Source organism: Paramacrobiotus metropolitanus, unplaced genomic scaffold (genome assembly GCF_019649055.1).
Source record: "Paramacrobiotus metropolitanus isolate TYO unplaced genomic scaffold, Prichtersi_v1.0 Parri_scaffold0000135, whole genome shotgun sequence".
Classification (NCBI taxonomy): Eukaryota; Metazoa; Tardigrada; class Eutardigrada; order Parachela; family Macrobiotidae; genus Paramacrobiotus; species Paramacrobiotus metropolitanus.
The window spans coordinates 221,647-237,261 of record NW_026570355.1 but is presented as its reverse complement, the minus strand read 5'-3'; the positions used below and the strand labels follow the sequence as shown (position 1 = coordinate 237,261).

At 39.2% G+C, this 15,615-nt stretch overlaps 2 protein-coding genes across 2 annotated transcripts; both read right to left on the bottom strand.

The window, feature by feature from the left end:
- Positions 1–204: 204 nt before the first annotated feature.
- On the bottom strand, positions 205–8,706 carry LOC129599039 (uncharacterized). The gene is made up of 11 exons (XM_055497172.1): positions 8,357–8,706; positions 6,200–6,275; positions 6,021–6,119; positions 4,735–5,209; positions 3,952–4,081; positions 2,024–2,749; positions 1,769–1,956; positions 1,192–1,335; positions 746–1,087; positions 572–639; positions 205–423 (listed from the first exon to the last, which is right to left on the bottom strand). The coding sequence occupies exons 2-11, from the start codon at positions 6,250–6,252 to the stop codon at positions 327–329; spliced, it is 2,322 nt and encodes a 773-aa protein (XP_055353147.1). The 5' UTR covers positions 6,253–6,275; positions 8,357–8,706; the 3' UTR covers positions 205–326.
- A 1,982-nt stretch (positions 8,707–10,688) lies between these two features.
- Positions 10,689–15,473, bottom strand: LOC129599019 (uncharacterized). The gene is made up of 10 exons (XM_055497138.1): positions 15,097–15,473; positions 14,820–14,927; positions 14,310–14,468; positions 13,819–13,997; positions 13,467–13,548; positions 12,976–13,090; positions 12,448–12,593; positions 11,915–12,089; positions 11,490–11,590; positions 10,689–11,052 (listed from the first exon to the last, which is right to left on the bottom strand). The coding sequence occupies exons 1-10, from the start codon at positions 15,136–15,138 to the stop codon at positions 10,942–10,944; spliced, it is 1,218 nt and encodes a 405-aa protein (XP_055353113.1). The 5' UTR covers positions 15,139–15,473; the 3' UTR covers positions 10,689–10,941.
- Positions 15,474–15,615: the final 142 nt, after the last annotated feature.

Here is a 15,615-nt window from a genome sequence, read left to right as displayed (position 1 = left end):
GCGCATAACCCTGATTCCTACGCTCAAAACTGTATTTAACCATAATTAGATCTCGATATTGTTATCGCGCTATTGAAATAAAGTAAATGAAACTCTGAGCGTATCTCTACGCGAAGCCACGTCATAAAAAAGACTCACAAAATACTCTGCATATATTAGACGTAAACAGGTCGGTGGTTAAAAGATAATGAAAATACCGGGCAAACGTATCACCGGCGAACGGAGAACGAAACAAGCAATTACGTGCCAAAAAACGAGGTCGGCACAGTTCATGTTTCAGGACGAGTTTCGTGCCAGGGAACCGCATTACGGACAATCTGCTCGGCCTACACAACGATGGAAGCATTCAGAGGTTGTGCTTTTCCTCCACCACGCCCAGGATGGCGTATCAGCCACTGGCGGAGAGTTAACCCGGCTTCCATCCTACAGAATAAACAAATGAGGCAAACAAGAAATGCAGACGTGCCAAGTAGCGTACTTCATACGCAGACGTACGGCCAGTACTGGTATACGGTAACTGCCGTGACTACAAATCCTACAATGCAACATTGTCACATTGACAAACACTTACAGGCCGGACCAATGGCGCACTTGCTGCGCGTCAAACCCAATAAGTTTGGCGATCTCGACGAACGTCAGCTGAAAATGTGCACACAACGTTAGCGGAGATACCAGTCACAGCAATACTGCAGAATACAAGTTGTACTAGGAGCCGCTTTAATACGGTGTTCTACATTGTACTCACTTTCAGCTGGCGCTGAGCGAGCACCACAGCAAACCAGAATGTGGAATCTTCCTGTCCGGCCTTGCGTTTGGGAAGGCTATCGATGTTAGTCTTATGAGTACGCGGCGTCCACTTCTCGGCCTGATTCCTAATTCCCTTAACCGGACCGGGCAGGGGCAGATCCGGATCAGGCATGTGAGGATGCTTCCCAGCCTCGGCGGGGCTGAGGACTGGTGGGGCTCCGGCGGGACTTCGGGTAGTGTTCTGGGCGGCGCGAGGGAGGCGGCGCTTTCCAACTTTCGGCGACGGTGTGGCCTTAACCAATCGGAACAGGTGATTGATTGCCTCCGCCACTTCATCCGCCTGCGAACGCAAATACAGCAAATCAACTTCACAACCGATTCAGTCAATTGAGAAACACTAATCGAATGCATGGAAATCCACGGCACGCTGCTTCCCTCACTTACCGTATCTCCGTCGTTGGCCTCAAAGACAAAGAACTGGCGTTCACGGCCCTTTGCGCCACCGACGTAGCCGAAAACTCGCTTATCCGCTTGATGCCGCCACACCGGTTTCAGCTGTACATTTACCACCGGGTGCGTGACCTTCTCCTACAACACAAAGAACGCATATTCAAATACAGCAACTACAAGCCAACAGTACAGTCAAAAGATACACATAAAAAACTATTTCTGATATTGTCAGGAAGGAACTGTTCAGTATTAGGAAAATTATTTGAAAATCTCCTTATCAGTCACACGGATACTGAATTCACGCAACCAACGTCATAAAAACACGAGAAATAATAAAAAGATGAAAGGTATAAGAAATCTAAAAATGAGAAAAATACAAGAAAGATCGAAGTACAAAAAATAATAAAAATTAAAATAAACACAGGAAAATTAAATTGATTTCAGTGTAAACACACAACAACTAAACACACACAGGATTGTTTGATCCTAAACGAACGATATCGGAATCATCTGCCGCCCAGCGCGGGCGCTGATTAATCTGGCAGCGAAGCACCACAAGTAACCCACGTACCGTTCGGCCGATCGTCAGCTGAATCGCGGCGCGGGTGATAATCGCGGTGACGCGCTCCTTGCCGGTCTTGGCCCGCCGGATCCTGTTGAACTGCGAATCCAGGGTCTTCTTCTCGTCATCCTCGACCTCCGCAGTTCCCAGGCGCCATCCCTTGAAGCGGAACTCGTCTCCCACCCAGCCGGCCGATTCTATAGCGATACACCACACCGTTATTTAGTATTGCGGCACACCGACCGGCATGCTGCACAGACTTACCGCCCGCCGAAGACTGGCTACTGGTGTCGGCGCTGGGTGATTCGTCCGGTGAAGGCGCTGGTGCAGGCGCCTTGACGGGTTTCTTAAGCACGGGGATCGGCTTCCGTTGGGCTGGTTTCTGAGGCACCGGCGCCGGCTTCTGTTGGACCGGTTTCACAGGCACCGGCTTCTGCTGGGCCGGTTTCACAGGCACCGGCTTCTGTTTGACCGGTTTCACAGGCACCGGCTTCTGTTGGACCGGTGTCACAGGCGCCGGCCCCGGCTCCTGTTGGACCGGTGTCACAGGCGCCGGCACCGGCTCCTGTTGGACCGGTGTCAGAGGCGCCGGGAGGGGCGCGCCGTCGCCGGGTGAATCTCCGATCGCTGCCAATCCATCAGCTGCGCCATCGCCGGGTGAGTCTCCGATCGCCGGCAGTCCATCAGTCGCGCCGTCGCCCGGTGAGTCTCTGATCGCCTCCAATCCATCAGTGGCGCCGCTGTGGGCCGATGCCTCGGTGTTTTCGCGGACTGATGGTTCACCAGCAGCCCCCGGCGCCGGAGCCTCACTTCCAACGCGACGTTGAGTCAGCGGAACCGGGGAGTGATCCACCGGCGACTCCCGCACGTTCCTCTCCAGCGGGCCCGGGGAGCTGCTGCTGCTGGATTCCGTCGAAAGCCCAGGACTCGAAGAACTACCAGGACTGAAAACCAGCGGCGCACTCCCCTCCGAATCGTCATTGAACACCTCTGCGAAAGAAAATAAACTCGGTTATATATTTTTTAACGTTTAATTACTTTTTAATTAATTCGTAGCTTCATACATCCACGGTACGTCAACAATACTACTACACAATACGTTTAACTACTTGTTCTACGAGTATTTGCTGCGAACGAAATCTGTCCCGAGAATAACAAATCATTTCGCAATGAACGCCGTGACCTTTTATGGACTTGCGCCGAACAAATTTTCTTCGAAGGATAACAAATTATTTTCAAAATTGCTTAGTTTATGCTGTGACCTTTTATAGTCATTACTACAACTTGCGGTATTTAATTAAATGTTACCGTCATCTAATCATTTTAGAATATTATTATTATTATCATTTGATCACTGTATTAAGCGTTATTAATTTTTTCCCGTTTTCCGAAAACTAATATCGCAGAATTTTCAGCCTGTACCTAATTATTCGTTTAATATTGTTAGCGTAACATCATGTAAACTTATTTATCACCCTTTGTTATTTGTACTTGTATTAATTAATAACATCGTTAACAGATTAAAAACCACACAAAAACAATCGCAACATGCATCCAAACATTTTCTGTGCTCATGATATTTTTATGAAAAAATCACGACAAAAGCCGATGCCACATTTGCTAATACACGGTAAATTAAAAAAGAAGACAAAAATTTTAAAGAAAAACGAAGGAATATGAAAATAAAACTGACTACAAAATAATAAATACATAATAAACAAGAAAAGCCAAATTGAAAAAAAACTAACAAACACAAATGATGTGTAAAATATAAAATAAAATAAATATAAAATAAAAAATAAAATAAAATATTTAAATATAAAATAAAATATAAAATAAAATATAAAATAAAAAATAAAATATGTAGAATAATGTATGTATGTATGTAAAATATATAAATTCAAATATATAGATGTATGTATTCATTTATATATGTATGTATGTAAAATATATAGATTCAATATAAAATAAAATATGTAAACTAAAATAATAAATTTTTTAAAAATACATTAATGCGACTGTAATTTACAAAAGTTGAAAAATATCGATAAACAAAAATTATGAAGTAATCTGAAGCTGTTGTGCAGTAACCACCCGCCGTAGTCGTAGACTTGTAAAAATATTTCAGCTACTTTTACTTTACAAATTAATGCCGAATATTCCTGCTTATCTACTGAATATCGTCAATTTACCGGAGTCTGAATTTTCACCAGATTTCTCTGGAGATTCATCGTCCGCGGCGGGATGGTTTCCGCTTGGCCCTTCATCCAGCACGTCCACAGGCTCATCAGCCGGTGTGGACACATCCGGCATTTGCGCATTCTGCCATTCACACAATAAATTTTCGTTACGACTGCCTTCTGTTATTTTTACTGCGTATTATAATTCTGCAGCCTATTCTATCATTTTGTTAAGCCAATTTGCAATTAACAAGTATGTACATAATAATATTTGTACTTCCATTGCGATACAATTTGGCACGATTGTTTTCGGCACTTTAAAAATTAGAAAAACCTTCACTAATGATCCGCCATTTTAAAACAGGAAAATAAATATGCTTTTAATTAATTACTGTTATCCACTAAAAATTTCTAGCGTATTTTACTATGACTGTATATTTTTATAACGCCGGTGAATAATTATTCTACAACAAGAAGCGGTAACATCACTGTTTCAAAACAATAAATCAAATAAAACATGTTATTACCGAATTATATCATTATGTCCCCATTCAAATTTATTATTATTTTCCTGTTTAAATATTTTATTATTTTCACATTAAACTGCAGTACAGATATACCGTCTAGACGTAACAATGTTGCTCATATTTTACTACTGCTTTTCAGTGTAATTTACTAGCATATTTTTATATTTTTATAAAGGTAGGATATTCTTCAGCATGTTACTACCGAAGGAAATTAATATTTTCTTCCATTTTAAGTTATTTTGTAAACGATACCAACTGCATGGCTTACTTTCCACAGTTTAAATTCGCGGTGCGTGTAGGCTGGTTTCGCGCGCCAATACCGCTCAAGACGGTCCATGGCCTGCTCGGGCTTCTTAACCTTCCAGAGGTTGGCTGGCCAGTGGAGATTCATGGCTTTAACAGGGACGCAGGCCACCAAACCGTGCAGCAGATGGCTATCGAAGACTTCACGCCTGACCTTTCTCGTCTCCACTAGCGGTTGCCACATAGCAGAGGTGACCGTTCCCCGGGCGGTGGCGTGTGCACGGCACCATATTTGTTCGGCACGGAACGGGTGGCCGCCGGCCCATTCCGTGCCTAGGTGGAATATATCCGAGTCATGGCACTGGAAGCACTCCGGAGAAAACGTAAAATTTTGCAGAATGAACTTCGCCCGCTCATCCTTCTCCATGGGCCAGTCTCGCAGTCCACGGCTGACGACAATAACGTTGTGTCCAGTCCGTTCACTGTGCTGTATGATATGACTGTAAAATTATACATTTTTATATAATGTCACAATCGGAGGCCAGACAAACCGGAAAATGTCTTCCTGTTTACCATAAAATTACCCACAAAATGATAATTTTGTTAGATCAGATTCCAAAATTAGAATCAAAAATAGAAAAAACAACAGAAAACAAATTCCATTCAAAATACAAATAAAATATTATTAAAACAAAATTCGCATAAAATTCCAACTGCCTTCTACTGCACAAAAACTTAAAAAATACTGCATTTGTTTTTACTATTATTTTATTTTGCACCTACTACTACTCTGCTTATTTTAATACCATTATTGATACGATTATCAGCATTTTATCATTATCATTAATTTTTTTTTTATTTCACACTCTTGTTAATTATTACACTATGAATAATAAATGCGCCGATATTTTAAAAATATTATTCTCTTTCAGTTTCGACAAATAAAAGAACCGAGAAGTCAAACACACGACAATTGCGTAAGCGGTTTATTGGTCCGGTACGTGGTTGGTGAAATAATATAATTTTGCGTACGGTACACGGGAAACATTAATAACTGAACAACACAATTCAAAATAAAAATTATAGAATGTTATAAAAATATTAAATTTAAATAATACCTAACAAGAGATTTAAATAATAAATTCTGAAACGGGAAAATACGCAAACAATATGTACTATTGTAATTTTAACGGTTAATTTGCATTTTAGTAAACAATGGTTCACAGATTTCCAAAACATAAACCGCAGTTATTTCCGGCATTATTTTTTTCCACATATCTTAGAATTTTCCTCACTACTATGTACAAGTACCTCTTCAGTTGTCCATTCTTGGATACATTGCAGAAAAATTTACGGCAGTCGGCTGCCCCGCAGTAGGCGAGGCAACGCAACTCCTCCAAGCCACAGTAGCTGCACAAAAATTAAAATAAAATTCAGTATTTTATACAATCGAATACAACCGCATTTTTTTATCAAATTAACATACGTACCCACATCCCATATTTTCCAACAAGAATCTGCCGGGCTGCACAACTGGAGCCATACTTTGTGCCTCGGTAGATGCACCTGTTAAGGATAATCAATCATCAAAGGTGACCGGTGACAGTACTGGTAAACTGTACAGTACATTCTGTAAATACGTTTATGAACACAGTATTTATATTCTCATTTTCATTTCTTATCAATTTTCCTTTATATTTTCATCTCTTTTTTTATTTCTGATTTTAATATTTTTTGTATCGTAAAAAAGCAATTAATTCTCTTAATACCCACTTTTCTTCAATAAAGTACGTGCTCGCATAGACATATGTACAGCAATACGATCTCGTACGCCCGAAACAGTATTCGACAAATTTAAATTCTACGAAAATTGTGCACGGAGCAAATATTAAGTTTTTTGGTTTTTTTGTATTTTTTTACATATCGTGCTATGATAGTATTTTTAATAATGATAGTATTCTTAATTATAGAAGTTAGATTTTAGTTATGATATTAATTCGTATGAAACGCTTATGTTTTTCACCAGCTATTTCCGCTTTCAACGTGTTTTCAGATCGAAAATTAAAATCTCAGATTGAAAAGCCTGATATTTTGAAATTTCGCTTAAAAGCTTCAAAAAATCCGACATCAAAAATCCGGCATTTCAAAAGTTCGCCATCTAAAATTCCGAAATTTTGAGACACTACCGGCAGTACTACACTGAACAGAAACTGCAGTCATCACGGTACTTGCTTGTCAACAGAAAATTAACCATTTAAAGTAACAAAATATAAGATGATCAAAATTAAATTAATAAATAATAACAACTCGAAAATATCTAAAACTGAAATTTTTTTATTAAGAACGTCGTTCGGATCATGGTGACACACCCGGTAGATTTTCCAGTACATGCTGTACAAGCATTTTAGCAAATATTTTATATAATTTTTTGTTTCATATTTTTATTATTCAAAGCAAATAAATTTATTAATTACTTAATTTTCATAAATAAAATTAACAATGAATAAGTATTAAAAATTAACCACATGCACTTAGTTTTTATTTACAATTTTAAAAAATTATCTAAAATAAATACAGTAGTATTCAAAAATAAATTGGAAAACACAACAACAAATAAAACCCTTTAGCTTTTTATACTTTACATAAAAATGCGGCATTTAAAAACAACGAATTGTAACCGTACCAAGTTGAAAGAAGTTATTTTACAAGCACATTAATCCGGTTTTTATTTTACAATTACAAATAATGTATTTAAAATAAATACAATAACACAAATAAAAAGAAAACAACAGCAATAAATAAAACACATCAGCTTTCAATACATAAAAATGAGGCACTTTAAAACACGGAGGAAAAATTAGCAGTATAACAAGACTGGAGAAATATTTAAACTGAAGCAATAATTATGTCATTTACTGTAAAGATTTCATATTTTGAAAATCCAGCATGCAAAACGAATAAAAAATAATGACAAGGAATAACTATTTCTTAAATTTTGAAACCATTCCATCTGCAAATTGCACCTTCGAAGATCCGAGTTTTAAAATATCGACATCTAACTCCAATATTATGTAAAAATCTCACGTACAATACAGGTACATTTAGGAAGGCAAATTTACAGGTACATTTAATCAAGAATCCGACATTTAGAAAGCCGAACAAGAAATTCCCACATTCAAAAAATTTATGATTTAATTCATACTCGTACACACACATTTAAAAATGCTACTTAAAAATATGCGACATTTAAAAATGTTTTAAAATATCCGCCATTTTAGAAAAACCAGGCATTATGGTAGAACAGCAAATTACTTTACATGCATGTACATAATAATAACGAGTAAAAATTCCATTATATAATTCGTACTCGTATGTATGTACTATTGCGATATTAAAATGCTACGTCAAAATAAGCGACATTTATAAATTCTGTTTTTAAAATATCCGACATTTTCAAAATACCAGACACTGCGGTTGATTAGCAATTCAATTTACATATACATAGAATTCACCAAATAATAATTACAATTACTACATAAAGTACCAAACGAAAGAATGCACAAGTTTGCAATTTGCCCGCGAAATGCAGTACATGGCGCCGTTGCAACGGACCGCGAAATTTGCAGATAATTTCACTTTTGTCTTACCTGCTGGAATTAATCAAACGACGATCCGTAGCCGACCGAGATCACTCAGACTGGAGACTTATTTCAGCTAGCGCTGAAACTATCCAGATGAGCAAGGGGAGTTACTGCAGGCTGTGGCTTCGCGGATCAAGCTAGGAGACAATCGGATCCAGGCGAAACGGGATCCAGCTAGGCGACGCGAAATGGAATCCAGCGACTACGGGATCAGCGACACCAGCGAAACCGTACCGATAACGTCCCTCCTGATAAACCGCAGTACAGATACCGATCAACCAAAACAGTTGCTTGCACACACAAATTTAACACGCGATCAAACAATTCAGGAATTCGCACATGCAAAAAAAGTGAAGGAAAGCGCTGTCGAAAGTGCGAATGTTTTGATCGGGAAATTTTCTTGTACGCACTGAACGCGAGTCGCGAAGCAAGCCGGTGTACTGCGCAGTACGGCGACTAATACCTGACCAGTGAGTGGCTGTGTTCCAGCACCGTGTACAGAGCGTAAAGCCGATTGCGTCAGCCGGTACGTATGCTGGACAGCAGCCGTTAGTGGGCGTTGGGCGAACGTCGGTCGTTGTCGTTAAATCAAACGGTACGATCCTTTGCTACTGCATAGGCGCGGCTTTCGGATTCGCGATTTTACTGGTAAACCGTTTCAAACGGTTTACCAGAAAATCGTCATCGAAACGGACCTGGTCCGTTTCGTTGACGGATGCCGAACCAACACGCTGTCGCATCTCGAACAGCCGCTCGCCAACTGATGCATCACGTCACTGCGCCGAGCGCTCTAATCTGGCACTCGGTCGTTGTTTCCCGTTTATCGTGTAGTCGGTACATGGAGAATTTTCCATTTTCTTCCATACCAAATTCCGTTCAATCCAATAAATTTATGGTTTGTTTGCCCTATGTGCCGACTTGTCATACTAAATAAATAATGAGTAATATTCCACGTTTTGACGTGTACGGTAGTAATAATTAGGAATTCAGAAGTGACCTTTAGATGCATTTGAACGCTACAATAAAAACTGCGCCAATCCAGTACTACTCGTACTGCACATATAAACATGATTGATGAGTTAAAATTAATGGTGTATTAAATGACGCGACACTGGCTGAAGAAGCGGCGTCAGCGTTAATATCAACAGTGGAATTTACGTATGTTACTTGGAAAACATTCTAGAATTCTGTTAACAACAGAAGTGCAGATCTGTAAGCAACTATAATAATTGTAAGTGGCAAAATCACAACGTAAGTGGCAAAAATCACAACAAAAAAAATAAGATGTGACAACAACATTTTGTTCGTTCGTGTTGGTTCGTTTGCTCATTAGTCTGATATAAGATGTTTGCTGCCGAAAACTGACCATCTAACATGTGAGTGTGAGTGCGCACTGCGCACTAATTCCTGATTTGGAATGAGGTTTCTTTTTACTACACTAAATACTCTGTCTTGACTGGTTTGTGCTAGTAAAGAGGAGTTGTAAGTTAACTATCCGTGCAGCGCGTTTTAATTATCGCTCATGTAATATGTGCAACATAAGCGCTTGTTTTCTTCTGTGAGAAAAAAAAATCAACGTACTGTATCTCGGGTGACATTTGCGACATCTCGGATTTTTTTTCTAACCAACTGTGCGGACAGAAATTTAATTTAACAGTGTGGCTGGACTTGCAGCAGCCACTTAAAAGCAGCCCGCCAGCGCGCACGTCTTTGATGCAGTATAGATGACAGCACGCCGCCCGTGTCCTCAGGTGTTCGCTGTATCCCATGAATCAGCAGCGCATGCGTACAGCGTTAGTACAAGTGCACCGGCTAGGCTCAGCGTCAGTACTAACACGGTCCAACAAATTTGCTACGTACCGCTGGCTACATTTCTGCTGACAGTGAGCTCAATTTTAAATTTTAATTAAAGTGTAATAAATAAATTATTTCATTTTTCCTGTCTTTTATGAAATCAGTGAATTAATCGTAACTCGGATGCTGGCCACGCGCTGTCTCGCGCGCTTTATTTCATTCGGATTCTGTACAAGAAATCTCTGCTACTTTTAACGCATCAGCATTTTTTTCAAAATTAAAAAATAATTACAAAATCTTTTTTCATTTACTTGAGTAGCTTTATTCAGCGGCAAAATTTAAGAAATAACTAGCTTTAAACGGACCTATTTGTAATTCAGTAATAATTTTAATTAATTTTCTCGTAATTTTTTTGTCCTTTTATTAGTTTGATTTATTTGCAAGAATGCCGTAAGCTACAGAGTACATTACATACGACTAATTAATCAGGTATTTTTTAACTTCGTTAATTTTCTTTTTTTTAAAATTTTCCAGATTTCTGTTCTGACACTGCGATTTATTGCAATCTGTACAGGGAATCTCGGCGTAGGTTTCTCTGCGATTAAATCAGTTCATACACCCACACCGTCCGCCGAAAGGACTACCAATACTCTCCCATCTCGAATCCGAAACAAAAGCAAAATGTTAATCAAAAGTATTCTTTCAGCAAAAGAGATTGACCATTCCTCCATTCCGAAAATACCCAAAAAGAAACAGACAAGAGGATCGCCGCCTTATTGAGTCGTAGCATGTGCCGGTTAAAAGACGGGCGGCCGATTGAAGACCATCTCGTTGAAGCCGGCCGTGATCAGGGTCTCCGGCAGCGTCTCCACTTCGTTCGGATCGAACTCGCACTTCACCAGCTTCTCCTGTCAATAAAAATTATTAAAAAAATAATTCAAATAACACAAAAAAAACAAAAAAATACTGTCGCGCGCAGTTGATACTTGAATCAATATTTCATTAATAAAAAAAAACTATTTATTGACATGAATTATTATTTGAATAAAACTTAGACAAGCAAACGATTTTACTAATAAAAAAATTTAAATGACTGTGATTTTTAAAACCTTTTGAAAATGGTTCTGATTTTTTTTAAATTTTATTTACAGAGATTATGCTTCGTTTTTTGCTTGTATTGTTACGGAAAACATTTAACCTATTAAGACGAGAGGTACCCAACATTTGGTTAAATTGGTACGATGTCGTTATAAAAACAGCTGGGTAAACAATTTCCCTAATAAATTAAAATCCGAAAATAAATTTTAAAATTCGATTTACGAAGATTTTAAACTGTAAAACTGACCAGCAGACTCGGCTCCACCTTGGGCACGGCAAAAATCACCCCCGGATCAACACCCACCGACGACACCTCATCGAAGACCATCATGCGCACGCTCTTCGTATCTGCCAACCGAGAAAACAGGTAAAATCAGAGATTTTCTAAACAAAACACAGCAAAATCAGCTGCCGGGAAAAACCAATCAACTCCATATAAAAAAAATAAATTCCACACCCGGAAATCACTGGAAGATCTTCCAAACAGAAACACAGTACAGTGAAAAATTCAAAAAAACCCCAAAGTTAATTTCAGTGAAATTTCAAAAAATTGTAATACCGTAATTAAAAAACCACATCAAAAAAATTTTTATAACAAATTAAATCAGAATTTGAAAATTATTTCGCTCATGCCAAAATTAGCAGGATCGGGTGCACAAAAATTCCACATACCTAATTTGATGGACAGGATCAGATCGCGCAGCTTGACCGGACGTCCGACGAGGATGTGCGGCGGCGAAGACTGATCGCGGCCGAACGCGGCGGTGTAGAATTTCTTCCCGACCGGCTGCTCGGCCAGCACGCGCACCGGCTCCGATCCGCCCAGCGTGATCAACATGTTCGCAATCTGCCCGATAAAGCAAGAAAATTGTCAAAATACAGATTTTACAAGTCAATGTTTCCATTTAAATTACCTTTTTTTAAAATTCAGTCATCAAAATTATTCTAGATATTTACGGTTCACATCAAAATGACATTTTTCAGAATTAAACGACCTACAAATTTCCAGAACGAACAAACACATTTTCTTAATATTTAACGATTTATGGTTTACACGTACAGAATACTCCTTATTTTTCGAACACATAAAATAATACGCAGCGTCAAATTAGCGAATTCTTCTAAAAAGGCGCAAAGATTTCTTGCAAGTTTATTTTTTAAAAAGAAAACTATAAGACATTTATGACATTAATTTTTGAGCGCACCTGGTCGATCTTCTCGAACGTTTCCGCCACGATAATGCACTGGCAAACGGGGCGCGTGTGCTCAAACTTCAGCTGATGCAGAATGGCCAGAATGTACGCGGCCGTTTTCCCCGATTTCGCCGGACCCTGCGTCAACACCGGCTGATCTGCGAACGAGCAGCAAACACTAGCATCAACCACCAGTTACCTATTGATTTATTTTTTATTAAAGAATTTATTATTTTTTATTTATTATTACTAAAAGAATTTATTTTATTATATTTTAAAGCAAACTGCAAAAATAACACCAAAATGCCAATTATGAGTAATTCACAAAGATTTAATTCAAATTTAATTTGCTCAGGTTTCAGAAATATCCTAATCTTAATTTACGGCCTGGAAGTGCATTAATTTAACAACAATAAATTTAAAAAGAAATCACTCGTATGATTCCATTAAAAAAATTAAATTAATTATGTCAATCCGTTTTCTTTATTTTCTCAAATAATTATTTCACTTCCATGAATTTACCGTACAGCAATTCGTTACCTTGCAGAATAACGGACAAGATGCCTTTTTGGTAATCGGTCAGTTCGAAGGCCGATTTGTTCTTCCCGGCCTCCTTCATAGTCTTCAGTAATTCCGGTTTCAAGTCGATAATGTACTGCAGCATTAAATGACATACGATCAGCATGAGCGAAACAATTAAAAAAAATATTAAAAAGCCAAACAAATTAAAAAAAGCTGATTTCATCAACAGTTTTAATTCCCCCAACATTTTACAATCCAACTTAAACTTTTCAAATTTAATTATTTACACCGTTTAATTCTGTTGCCTACACAATAATAAGAAATAATTTACTAGTGAAAAAACTGGAAGTTGGCAAAAGAAAGAACCGCATAATTATAATACTGTAATTACCAAACAAGGGATTAAATACAGTAATTAGTAATAATTATCGGAAAATAAAGAAGCAAATTCAAGGCGTATCATAAGATTTTCGGCGAATAAAATCAAATCGAATAAAATCACCACCGACCTGTTTGTTGCGATCCACGTTGGAGATGATGTGCGCTTTCACGGCAAAATCCACGGACGCCGATGATTTCTCCGCCGAGTTCCTGTTCACAAAATCCGCGAATAATTAGCCAATAAATTAGCAACGCACAAAAAAATTATCAGTAAATAAAGAAATAATTTTTCAATGAAACTGCTGTCTTTAATTCTCAGATATTGGTCGGCAGAAGGCGCGAATTAGTGGATAAATAACCAGTTAAGGAAAAACCTAGTACATGAAGAAATAACTGTGCATTATTATTCTTTTGATTGACAAATATTGAAAAAAATTATTACAACGGCAGTGCGACGATCAGTGCGTGTAAAACACGTACATGGGACTGGAGAGCGGTGAGCAGGGCGCCGTGGTGGGCAGTGAGGACAGGGAAGAGGAGGCCGTGGGCACCCATCCCCGCTCCGCATCATTCTCATCCAGCCATTCATCGGCAGCGGCGGCTTCCATCGGCTGACCACCCGTCTCCTTCTTGGCGAACTCCCCTAACTGCTGCGGATCCTAATAAACACAACACGCATTTTATTCGGATTTTTTGGTCAATTTTAACCCCAATGAATTTTTTGGCATTTTATTAAATTCCGATTTTATCTGAATTATTGATTTTAGTAAATATAAAACACGCGCTATCGGCAACTCAGGAGAACCAAAACAAATTTAATTTTATTTTTTTTGACTGCTCTGCGGAAATTTTTATCTTGTATTAAATCTTACAAAACTGACTGCAACCACGGAACGGTAAGAAATTCCCTATCGTCTACAGGGTAAAATTCAAATACTACTAAAATATTTAATTAGTAAAGAAAAGCTTACGAATGGGTCGTAGACGGCCGGATCGACGCGGAACTGGTCGCTGGCGGGGTCCTGCGGCGCGACCGCGGCCACCGCCGGCGTGGCGACGGGAACCAGCGGGCGGCGCGCCGTCATGTCCGCCGCGAAGGCCTTCTCCAGATGCCCCACAATCGCTGGCTCCTGCTCAGACAATCACGCATGTACACCCACCAAATCGTCACATGGCGAAGAGAAGTTTTCAACCCAACACAAACTGCGCTAACCGAACAGACAGCAATTCATTCCTGCCAACTGTTTAATAATTATTGACACATAAATAAAATAATTTAAATATGAAAGAAATAACTGAATAAGTGAATAGTTTAATTAGGAAATTATTCGGATCGAAAACTGAAAAATTCTCAAAGAAATTCCCCAGTTCCTCCACGCAAAACGAAACAAATACTGCCAATTATTTCATTCCTGCATTCTAACGTTACTGATATAATTTTTTAAAAAACGATGCGGCTCTTCAATCGAAAAATTACTCACCAAAACAGGATGGCAGCCAACGATGGTGGAATTGCCGTTCTTGTCATAGCGCAGGCATCCGGCGAACCAGCCCTGACTGGTGTCGTCTTTCCAGTACAGATTCGTCGTCTACACACCATAAATAATTTATCCAAAGGCAAAAAACTAACGGCTACATTCGCACGCCCTTGACGAATTTTCTAATATTTTTTTGAAATTATTAATAATTAATTTCCAGCAATTTTAGGCTGAAATTTCGAATTTATCGCAGTGAAGAAAATCTTCGCATCAATTTTACCTGATAATCTACTGACACGTGCATCTCGGCTAAACTTCCCATCACATACACAAAAGTGACAAAACCAGATAAATCCCAATCGAACGATGCGCACGAAAACAGCTGGCGAAACTGGATCTTCGAATGACGAGGAAAATGCAAATCAGTACGATTCGACGGATTCGTCTGAATGCGGAGAAACGACGAACCAGACACTACAGCAACTACCAAAATTCGAAGGAATAAACCTCCAGTCGAGGAACGAAAGAAGGAGAAACCCGAAACAAATGTCAAACAGGAAGGAATCGAAGGAACCACTGAACAGACCAACCCATCGATGGATTCAGTGAAAATGAAAATGCATTGCCAGGTCCCTGACCGCGCGCCGCCTGACTTTGTCTTTCTCTCTGTGCTGCAGCATTCCTGCATGAATACTGCGTGCAGCGGCAGCCCTGGACCGCTCTTTCCTTACGCCGCTCGGATTGGCCGACGCTGTATTTTCCGCGATCCGATTGGCCGATCCACTGCAAGGAATTGCCG

Excerpts from the sequence above, each read along its gene's own strand:
- LOC129599019 (XM_055497138.1), bottom strand. The coding sequence starts at position 15,138 with ATGGGAAGTTTAGCCGAGATGCACGTGTCAGTAGATTATCAG. Across the intron at positions 14,469-14,819 it reads TTGGCTGCCATCCTGTTTTG|GAGCCAGCGATTGTGGGGCA; the intron begins GTGAGTAATTTT and ends TTGTCTGAGCAG. Across the intron at positions 13,998-14,309 it reads CGGCCGTCTACGACCCATTC|GATCCGCAGCAGTTAGGGGA; the intron begins GTAAGCTTTTCT and ends TGTGTTTATTAG.
- LOC129599039 (XM_055497172.1), bottom strand. The coding sequence starts at position 6,252 with ATGGCTCCAGTTGTGCAGCCCGGCAGATTCTTGTTGGAAAATATGGGA. Across the intron at positions 2,750-3,951 it reads TGGTGAAAATTCAGACTCCG|AGGTGTTCAATGACGATTCG; the intron begins GTAAATTGACGA and ends TTTCTTTCGCAG. Across the intron at positions 1,957-2,023 it reads TAGCCAGTCTTCGGCGGGCG|AATCGGCCGGCTGGGTGGGA; the intron begins GTAAGTCTGTGC and ends GTATCGCTATAG.